The sequence below is a fragment of the Camelina sativa genome, unplaced genomic scaffold, assembly GCF_000633955.1.
Source record: "Camelina sativa cultivar DH55 unplaced genomic scaffold, Cs unpScaffold00427, whole genome shotgun sequence".
In the NCBI taxonomy this organism is placed as follows: Eukaryota; Viridiplantae; Streptophyta; class Magnoliopsida; order Brassicales; family Brassicaceae; genus Camelina; species Camelina sativa.
This window is the reverse complement of record NW_010921699.1, coordinates 30,754-41,783: the sequence shown is the minus strand read 5'-3', so window position 1 is coordinate 41,783 and position 11,030 is coordinate 30,754. Positions and strand designations below refer to the sequence as shown.

Here is an 11,030-nt window from a genome sequence, read left to right as displayed (position 1 = left end):
TATATATATATATATATATATATATATATATATATATATTTTTCCTTCCAAAAATTTTATTAACGATCAGAGATGAGATCATTGTTTACATATTGTTGTAAGAAGTTTGGACAGAAATTAAACATCTCCCATGGAGTAGGGTGTACAACAATAGTTTTTGCTAAGGTATCTGCACAAGTGTTCTGTTCCCTATGGCGAAAGAGGAACGACATTGACGTAAATCTGTGGCGCCAGAGGTTGATCGACTCAATGTAGTGTTGAAGCCTCAGATTATGTCCCCCTCGGTTGAGTAATCGGATTATGTTTAGATTATCACCTTTAAAAATCACCGACCGGTAGCCTAGACCCCAACTGCATTGTATGGCCTATAAGAGACCTGAGCATTCAGATTCTTCCGGAGTAGGGCGGCCTTGAAATTTTCCCATACCACAATGTAGTACCTGACCTTTTGAGTTCCTGAGTATCTATCCAAGCCCTGAAAAACCTGTCTCCGTCGTGGTGTGAGGCATCATAATTGCATTTAACTAGCCCCGCATGTGGTTTGGTCCATCGTGAATTTTTTCTAATAGTGTTGCCTTGGTGTGGTTGAGCTTCAGGCATTGATGAATGTGTTAGCCATTCCACAGCATCTGTTGTAGCTTGATTGGTGATTGTGTTCGCAGTATTCTTTTTATTGCAAACAAGATCATTTCTTCCCTTCCAAATTCTACATAGTAGCCAAAAAGGTAAGCAGCGGAAACGAGGTTCAACAGTTGTATCTTTAAATAGTGCAATCAATTCCAATAATTTGGCTTCAAGAGTATTACTTGCGTCACAGAGACTAGCTGTTAGAAAGCCCGCCTTTCTCCACACCATAGCCGCATAAGGGCAGGAAAACAGCATGTGATCGGTTGTTTTTATTGTTGAGCAGCATCTTGCACAATATGGATTTACTTTAATATTTCTTCTAAGCAAGTTTTCGCCCACACCAATGGCCTTTGATGACACCGCCATAGGAAATGCTTGATCTTTGGAGTTATTGGTAGTTGCCAGATGCCAGCTGCAAGCGCAAGTGTTGTTGCTAATGTAGGTTTTGGACCTGGTTCGTTGCTAAGACTGTGCAATGCCGTCCAATAACCAGATTTAACTGTGTATTTTCCATCTTTTGTAAAACTCCATAAGTAGGTGTCCGGAACTGGCAGTGCAGGGAGAAAGACCTTGTGTATCAAGTAACGATCTTCAGGGATCACTGTTTCAAATATTTTATCTTCTCTCTATTGGAGTGTTATCGGATCTATAATATCTTCTACTAATAGATTAGTATCCGACGTTGGTAGCAATCGGGGGGCACGAGGTGGCGAAGTTGGTAACCACGGATCTGTATCAAGTACAGTGCAACGACCATCTCCAATATGAATTTGGAGACCTTTCTGTAATAGCTCACGTCCAAACAACAAAGAACTCCAGCCATATGATGCTTTATTCCTCTTTTTTGCTGTGAGAACACTTTCATCTCTAAAGTACCGTGCTTTAAAAGCCGGAAAAGAAGACAGTGAGGCCATTGGATCAATTTCCATAGTTGATTGGCTAACAGCGCTTGGTTGAACAGATGTAGATAACGAAATCCGATTCCTCCTTCTTTTTTTAAAACAGCCATCTTCTTCCATGCCACTCAGGACACCTTGCGTTTTGTTTTGGTTGTACCCCACCAAAAACGTGCCATCATACTATCCAATTCAGAACAGAGTTCCGTAGGGAGTTGGAAACAATTCATAGAGAAAACTGGCATCGCATATGCCACTGCTTTGATCAAAGTTTCTTTTCCCTCCGCTGATAAGAATCTTGTTTGCCAACCCTCTTTTTTTTGTTAGACATTGTCTAGGATATATTGGAACATCTCTGTTTTTTTACCATTAAATTGTTCCGGTAATCCAAGATATTTCCCACCGCCGCCAATAGTAGGGATCCTTAGTGTGTGTTGAACTGTGTCTCTATTTCTTTGGAAGACTCGAGCACCAAAGGTAATTGACGATTTGTCAAGGTTAATCATCTGACATGATGCAGCCTCATATTCCTTGAAGATCTTTAGGAGGTTGGAGCTGTTCTTGTAATTTGCTTTGAGAAAGAAAAGCGAGTCATCAGCAAAGAGGAGGTGAGAGACAACTGGACCCGGAGTACTAATACGTATGCCTTGAATCTTGTTATCGCGAATCGCTTCCGTGATGAGGGAGCTCAGTACGTCAGCACACAAAATAAAGAGGTAAGGAGATAGTGGGTCACCTTGTCTTAATCCTCGTGAAGCCGAGAAACGTCCATATGGAATACCATTGATAAGTAAAGAGAAAGAAACAGAGCTAACGCATGCCATTATCCACTTGATCCATGTAGCAGCAAACCCCTTTTTCTTTAAAACTGCTTCTAGAAATTCCCAACTGATGCGGTCATATGCTTTGCTGATATATGTTTTCACAGCCATGTAAGAGTTGGCACACCGTTTTCTTACTCGTAATGAGTGCATCACCTCGTGAGCAATCAAAACATTATCAGTGATTGATCTGCCTGGTATAAAAGCCGCTTGATGTTCTGAAACCACAAGGTTAAGTATCTTTTTTAGACGCATGACTAGTATCTTGGATATAACCTTGTATAGGCTGTTACAAAGGCTTATTGGTCGAAATTCTTTCAGTGTTTGCGGGTTGGTGCCTTTGGGGATAAGACATAAGTTTGTATGGTTCCAATCTTGTTGTAAGACACCTGTTTCGAAAAACTCAGTAATGGCTGTGACAATTGCAGGTCCAACAATGTTCCAATAATGTTGGTAGAAAGCAGCATTAAACCCATCCGGTCCTGGGGCACGAGTAGTACCAATATTGAAAAGTGCAGTCTTGATCTCCTCAATAGTAACTTCGCTAGTTAAAGATGCATTCATGTCGCTTGTAACTACTGGCTTAATGTTGCGTAGAGCTCGTTGAGATCAGATTGTCCTGGTTTGGAGAATAGCTCACCAAAAAATCGCTCTGCTTCAACTGCTATCTCTTTATTCCCATATAAATCAGCTCCTTGGTGGTCCTTTATCGATTTCAGTCTATTCCTGGCAATTCTATTTTTCACAAAGGCGTTGAAGAACTTAGTGTTGCGGTCACCCTCGTTCATCCATTGACATCTACTTTTGAGTTGCCAATATTTTTCCTCATCTCTATACGCCTGGAGAAGATCTTGTTGCAGCTCATGTATGTGTTCAGTTGTTGTGTTTCCATCACTGTGAGCTCGATCAATAATCTTTATCAATTCCTTGATCCGTAGAGCAGAATTGGTGTTGTTTTGTCGCTTCCAGGCTGAAATGTTGCTACGACAATTCTTTATCCTATCCAATATGGTTAGTCGATGGCCTAATCTGTTGCTATTCCAAGATGATTCGATCACCGCTGACAACTCCGGTCTTTGGCAAAGTCTAGTATCAAACTGGAAAGGCCTGATTCCTCTGTCGGTTGTGCGTCTAATTTTGATGATTGAGGGTCGATGATCAGATTCGATCATTTCCAGATATTCAACCTCAGATGCAGGATAGTGAGCTCGCCACTCATCATTAGCCATTGCTCGATCCAGCCAGCTTTAAACGTTATGTGTACGTCGTTTTCCAAGCCAAGTCATGTTGTTACCCTTGAATGGAAGATCTTGTACTTTACAAACATGAACCATGTTTCGAAAATCAGTAAACCTCCAAGGATCTCTCGGTTTTCCACCACGTTTCTCATTTGCATGTAAGATTTCATTGAAATCTCCACACATTAGCCATGGACCATTTCGTTTAATGGCAATGCGTTGGAGACGTTCCCAGAGTATGTGTCTTAGTTTCCGGATAGGATGACCATAAACGCAGGAGAAATAGAAAAACACATCTTTATTAGATATCTTACAATCAATGAGACGTGCATCAAGTTCATAGAAGGTTACATTCACTGATTTCCCCAAATTTGAAAGATCGTTGGAAGCGCAGAGGGGTATCTATCTCGCATGAGAGGCGAACGCGGACATATTCCACCAGTACAGCACCTTCACCTCCAAAATCGGTTTCAAGGAAGTTCACCATATTTTCACCGATAAACGTAACCATACGTCGAGTGAGGAAATGGAGAGGGATTCCCCGGATCTGGAACCATAATGGGATACTCTTAATTTCGGAATACGGAGTAGTCGGGTTCCATTTTTGAAGAATGCACATCCAGTCGTTGAAAGACCAAGGACCGCGATGGAGTACCACATTCATCGCTTCATTAGATTGGAAGAGGAATTGAATTCTTTTGTTCTCCAGGATACGTCCTGTAACATCCTTCCCCACTCCCAATAGCCTTGGTAGAGCATTGAGTATAGCCCGTAGATTCTGCTTCCGGGGATTTATTGGTTTAGCAATTAGACTAAACCTAGTCTCACCCAAAGCCTCCGTACATAGATCCGCTGGGAGATTGATTACAGAATCTTCAATCCCTAAATCTATCTCTTGCATCTGTCTTCGGATATTGTCCGACATGATCAGTATGAACTTTTCTCTCACTCTGCTCAACCCATCGTTTACAGAGACACACACAGGGTATAAATAGGTTTGGGGTATTGACAGTTATCGAGTGGGTAACCGTTTTACCGTTATTGAGGCCTGAAAAAACCGTCGGAAACCGACGACAACTGCTCCTCTTGTCTAAGAGACACGAAGACGCAAGCCAAAGAGGTGTTCGTCTAAAAATCGCTTTCTTTTCTCTCATTTTTTTTTTCAGTTTTGAAGTTATATTTTTTTTTGCCGTGATAGTTTTTCGCGGGTTGTGCTGCTGGGACAGTTTTTTCTTAATAAATGTTTATTTTATAATATTTTTACTTCCAAATATATTCCCAAATTTAGAAATCTTGAGATATATAGACTTTATGTCTTACTTTAATAAATAATTGATTTCATTTTATGTGTATTAAAAACAGTGTAAACACACAAAAAATTATGAATGTTTTGAATATTTCAGGATTTATTTTTAGATTTTTGTTTCAGTATTTCAAAATTAAAATATAATTTCTTATCTACATATCATTATCAATATTTTATTACTTTTGCTTAAATTGGCGAACATTAAATTACCCTAAGTTGCATATAATCGAGTTGTCTTGGACATTTTTTGTTTATTTTTTTTCAATTTCTTGAGTTTTTCAGATCAATTTTTTCCGTTTCTACAACACGAAAAGCTTTCGAAACTAACGGAAAAAAACTTTGGTTCGGCTGGTTCGGTTATCAGTGTTCTTTCAATTTGGTTATCAATTTATTTATTGCCTAACAAATTATTATAGTATGTAGAAATAAATAGTTGCTTACTGTAAAGTGAGAGCTTTCTTTACTCATGTAAACATATATAAGCATGTACTGTTCAGGTTCACTAAATTACGGTAATGCAACCTTCCCAATAACATAGCCTGAAAAAAATAGGCGAGTGAATGAGTTGAGCAATTAAGTGAAGCAGACGATAAGAGATATAGATTAATGTAAGGAAGTGCATATTTTGTAGTAGATGACAACTTATGGATTGATTGAGTAATAGAGATTTTGGAAATCATGTCTGTGCATAATTCTATCTAGCATACAAAATCATCATTTACATTGTATAGATAGCTCTTACCTCTGTCTGAAACTCTTTTTAGCCCTCTCAAGAATCAGTGGCTAGAATTTTCACAGCAACTGTCTCAACGGTGAACATTTAAGCTTTCTAAGCAGGTCCAAATGCTTCTTGGTATTGGATCAAACCCAACTTTCCCATCGCTTTAGTCTAGCAAAATCGTACCAAGAAACCACATCTTTGTTTGGTTTCTGCCTCTTTTGAAACCTCTCTTTCCTAACCTCCTTGTGGCTCCTCATCGTCTCTATTGACTTCATCTTTGTATTGTTCATCTACATCTTCATGGTAATACGTGTGACGCTTAGGAATGGGTCTACTATACATAGGATGACTCTCTCGATTCAAAATTAATTCTTTTAATTTGATTGGTTAAAAATTTTAAACGAGTCAGCTCCATATTTGTATTGATTTGCTGTTTGACCCGCGACCCAGACAGTTCTCTGATTTGGGTCTATTGCTAATAACCGAGAATCATAAAACCGGAAAACTCACAAAAACCGCTATAAACCCGCGACCCGGTAACCCGAACCGGATCGGTTGAGCTACGGATCAATAATATCTATTCGATTTGGAGACTAAATATAGAGTTTCAGACTTTCAGTTTACAAACCTCTGGTCGCTTCATCTCCTCTCACAACAAACAGCTGATTTTCAATCTCTCTGTTATTTTGAGTTTTTTGTCTGTGATCTCCATCATTACTTGATTTTGGACACTAGCATAATATGATAATACTTTTTTCACGAACGTAGCTCTGTATTAATTAATCATCAATTCATCATCATGTTTGCGTATTTAGCAATCGATTACGTCGTATATTGGTATTATAAATAACGGATCCTCATCTTTTATATCCTCATGTGATGTGCATCTTTTATGTCTGAACTCTATTTTTTTCTTCTTCTGTCGTGTATTTACAGGTAATGGAAACAAAAGAAAACTATGAAGAAATAGCAGCCGCAAACCATTCAGTCCGAGAAAAAAGTGATATAGCTTGGTCCTATGGGATCAAATCAACTGATTTAAGAGGGAAAACGGTTTTGGAATGCTCATTTTGTCACAAAAAAAAATTAGGAGGCGAAATTAATAGGATGAAACAACATCTTGCTGGCGTGAAAGGGAATACAGATGTGTGTTCACATATTCCAGGAGATGTGCGATTCAAGATATTGAACGCATTAAAAGAAATTGAGAACAACAAGAAGAAGCAGATTGTTTTGGATGATATGAACGACGGTCCTGAAGTTCAAGATGGTGATGGAGATGATATCGAAGGTGATGTTCGTCTAAGTCAAAAGTGGAAGAAAAAAGGTATTGATCTACATGAATACTTTAAAAGAGGTGTGCATAATCCGAGTATCCGACCCAACCTACTATAAAAGCTTGTATGCAAAGTAAAGAGAGAAGCTCGTTCAAGAGCTTAGGTTTTATAGAGAACGTGAAAGCAGCTTTTCTCCTAATATGGCTCTTACTTGCAGGAAAACATCTTAGCCGGGTAAGTTAGTAAACATGGATTTGACTTGCATTATATATATATATATATATATATATAGATATAAAGTAGTCGGATATAATTTAATTGATATTTTAGATGAATGGTGGAGATCTTTTGTTTATGATGCTCCTAATTTGCAAAAATTAGCAATAAGAATTCTTAGTCAAACTGCTTCTTCATCTGGATGTGAGCGCAATTAGACTGTGTTTGAGCGGATTCATACCAAAAAGAGGAATACATTAGAGCATCAATAATTTAATGATCTCGTCTTTGTTCACTACAATTTACGTTTGCAACAAAGGTGAGTATCATAGTATCATTAAATACAATTTGTCTTTTTAGTTTAGTTAACAAGTTATACATGTTTTCTATAATATATTTATTCAACTATGTGATTTTTAGATGTTTCAGATTTTGATGAAGATTTCACTATGCCGCCTTAAGAATACGAAGAGAATGGTGATAGAGACAACCAAGATCGGTCGTTGTGAATTCATGATGTTCTTTAATACTCCTTCTATTTTAATATATAAGATGTTTTAGCAAAAACACGCATAATAAGAAATGTTTACTTTTAAAAAGTTTAACCAATAAGAAACAAAACTGCATAAAATAAAAAAATAAAAAATATAAAATTAGTCTAAAAGTTGGCTCAAAAATTGAAAACATCTTATATTATGAAACAAGCAAAAACCTCTAAAACATCCTATATTATGAAATGGAGGGAGTATATTTCACTGATGATATTTTACTTAGTGTTTTTTATTTTATTCTAAAGGTTCATTCATTTTATTTTTATTTTTAGATTTCATAATTTGTTAATTATTGTATGATTATTTTTATTTTAGTATTTTATAAAAATATATAATTTCTATAGATATAGTATACAAATCATAACCAATTGACCCGCGGTCGAACCCGGTTGACGCGACGACCCAGTGATCCAGAAGGCAGTGCCTTCCGGTCCGGTCGTGAAAACATTGTATCGTAGATTTTGTTATTATTATTATTATTATTATTATTATTATTATTATTATTTACAACAAAAATATTGGAAAGAAAGTTGTTTACAAACAAAACAGGATGCAGAAATCTACGCGCTTGGCGTGCCAAAGAATCCGCACTTACATTCGCATTTCGTGAAAATAGAGATAAAGAGAAAGAAGAAAACTTCTCCCTGTCAATCTTGATATCTTCGAGGTAGGTTTTAAAAGCCGGCCAGTCTTGAGGAGAAGACACCATCTTCACCAAGTTTGAGCAATCTGTATAAAAAGCCACATCTCGATAGTCATGTCCAATCATGCACCGCATAGCCCAAACAAAATCTTCTACTTCAGCATGTAATGGGGAAAGACTTTGGCGAAAATTGGCAGCTCCTCTCGACATCAACGTATCGTGAAAGGATGAACACACCCATCCTTCACCCGCGAAAGCATCACCTGCTTTCCACGATCCATCTACAAAACACCGATAACCTGAAAAGAGAGTAGGAAGGTGGCTTGTAGGCCCCCTTACCCGAGGACTAGAAGCGTTGGGGAATGTGGATGATTCCTCATCCTCAGCCTGTGCTTGCAACCATGTAGACGCCTCCCTACCGCTACTTTTACAACCTCCTCCAGCCTTTCCATTTGATTCTCAAAAACTCGAGCATTTCTTGCCTTCCATATATACCACATGATCTAAGGAAAAACCGCCACCTGAGAACCCGGGTTGGAAGAACCCAGAAAATGATCCACATTGGCATACACGAAATCCGTTGGAGGATGAAACTCATCTCAGATAGAACCCGAAGTTGCAAAATCTCAGGTTCCAGCTGCTGAGAGGGTGTCCAAGCCTAAGGTCCCTTTTCCTAAGCCAAGAAGTTCCAAGCAGGAGATGGGGGAAGATAGATGCAAAGCAATGGTGGATAAGGTAATGATTGAGTTACCTTTATTAGATGCAGTAAAGCTTTCACCGCCACTTAAGCGATATGTGAAGAGGATGGTCACAAATGGTTTGAGCCTTGAGAAAGGAGCACTACTTACCAAGGATGTCAGCGCAATTCTATTGAACCAGCCCTCACAGAAAAAGAAAGAGAAGAAGCAAGAGGTGGTTGTCTCTAAGAAATTGAGTGCAATACTTTAGTGTAGAACTGCTGAGAAGTTACCAAATCCTGGAAGCTTTATACTTGATTGATCTATCTTAGCAGGACGATTTCCTCACTCACTTTGCGATCTTGGCTCTAGTATTAACCAGATGCCACATTTTGTTGCTGTGAGACTTGGGATGACAAAATTCAAGCCAACTCAGATTTCTCTTATCTTAGCTGATCGATCCCGAAGAATTTCTGAAGGTGTTTTAGAGGATATTCCGATTAAGGTTGGAAACTTCATGATTTCCACTGACTTTGTGGTGCTGAAATATGACGAAGAGCCTAGTGATCCTCTCATCTTAGGACGTTCATTCTTGGCTACAGCTGGTGCAATCATAGATATGAAGAAGGTACACATAACACTGAATGTGGAAGATTTGAGTATGAACTTTGAGATGGATAAACTGAGGAGGGCTCCTACTTTTGATGGACAAACATTTTTTTGTTGTGAAGATTGCTGAGATAGGCTGCAAAGAAGCAAATACACGAGCATCAGGCACAATGTTGATCGACACAACCTCTATGTCGGTCGACACCAATCCACATCCGAACATGAACTTGTCCAAAACTGATGCTCCAAGTCATAAAGCTGTTTCCAAACAGAAAACTCCCCACTCCACACTCCAGAGTCCTCAGGTAAGGTCAAGGTATACATTTTCTTTACCCAAGTGTCCTCCTATCATCAATAAGACCATCAAAGGAAATAAGATAAGAGCAACCATATCCAAGTCTAGCCCTGGTCCTGTTCCTCATGTCCTTGGTAGACCTCATTCATCTACTGCTTATACACCACCTTGGATGAAGAGGACATTTTCTCGGAGGCATATATTGCCACATTCCGATTCACCGGATGCCTGAACTCCGACACAGTCAAGCTAATGACTGAAAACAAGCGCTTAGTGGGAGGCAACCCATTCATAGGTTTTTCTTTTTTCATTTTATGTCATTTTTCTTCTTGCATTGAGTCAGTTTTTGTTTGAATTTTGTTTGAAATTATGTACTATCTCTCTATCATGTTACTTTTAACTTGTGTTTGAGTGCTTCTTAACAAAATAAACATCCAAGGATTGATCCAGCACAACATCGACACAACTAACTCCATCTAACAAGGAGTTTCGGCCAAAAATCACTATTCATTGAGAGTGTCGATCGACACTGAAATGGTGTCGGTCGACACCGATGGGTAACTTGAGCATCAATTCATCTTTTTATTACAATTTTTTAAAAAAATTTGTTTCCTTTTTGCTTTTCCCTTGCTTGATAACACTGGGAAAAGTGTTTTTTTAAGTCTGGGGGAGGTATGTACTAACCACTAACTTAGTTTTTGCTTTTATTCTGTCAAAACCGTATTTTTGTTTTTATTGAATCAAAATTTTTGTTGGGAACTATGATTTTTCTTTTTAGTGTACTGCCTTAGTTGATTAACGTTGCAGATTGAGTCCATAATCCGACTAATGAAAAATCCAAAGGCTGACCAGTGAACCAGAGACATCCAAATTTCCAACAGAATCCACAAAAGCCTGAGGTATTTTCTGCGACTTTTCTTTTTATCTCATCAAGGAGATTGACGTTCTTAGAGCTTGAATCCTTGTTCATACCTGACGAGTAAGATTTCAAAATTACTCTTCTCCCTTATTCAAGTTTAAAAGATTATTCCTGAGAGCTTTGTTAAAAAAAAAGAATAAAAGATGAGATGATTTTGATCAGTTTAGAGGGGTAGGTAAATTACCTGTCACCCCATTATTCTACTCTTGAGTCAAATGATCACACAAAGATTGG

General features: G+C 38.2%; 1 protein-coding gene across 1 annotated transcript; it reads right to left on the bottom strand.

The window, feature by feature from the left end:
* Window positions 1-2,919: 2,919 nt before the first annotated feature.
* On the bottom strand, window positions 2,920-3,573 carry LOC104773033. The gene has a single exon (XM_010497577.1). It carries the CDS (start codon window positions 3,571-3,573, stop codon window positions 2,920-2,922), a length of 654 nt encoding a protein of 217 aa, XP_010495879.1.
* Between the last annotated feature and the right edge of the window lie 7,457 nt (window positions 3,574-11,030).

Excerpts from the sequence above, each read along its gene's own strand:
- LOC104773033 (XM_010497577.1), bottom strand. The coding sequence starts at position 3,573 with ATGGCTAATGATGAGTGGCGAGCTCACTATCCTGCATCTGAGGTTGAA.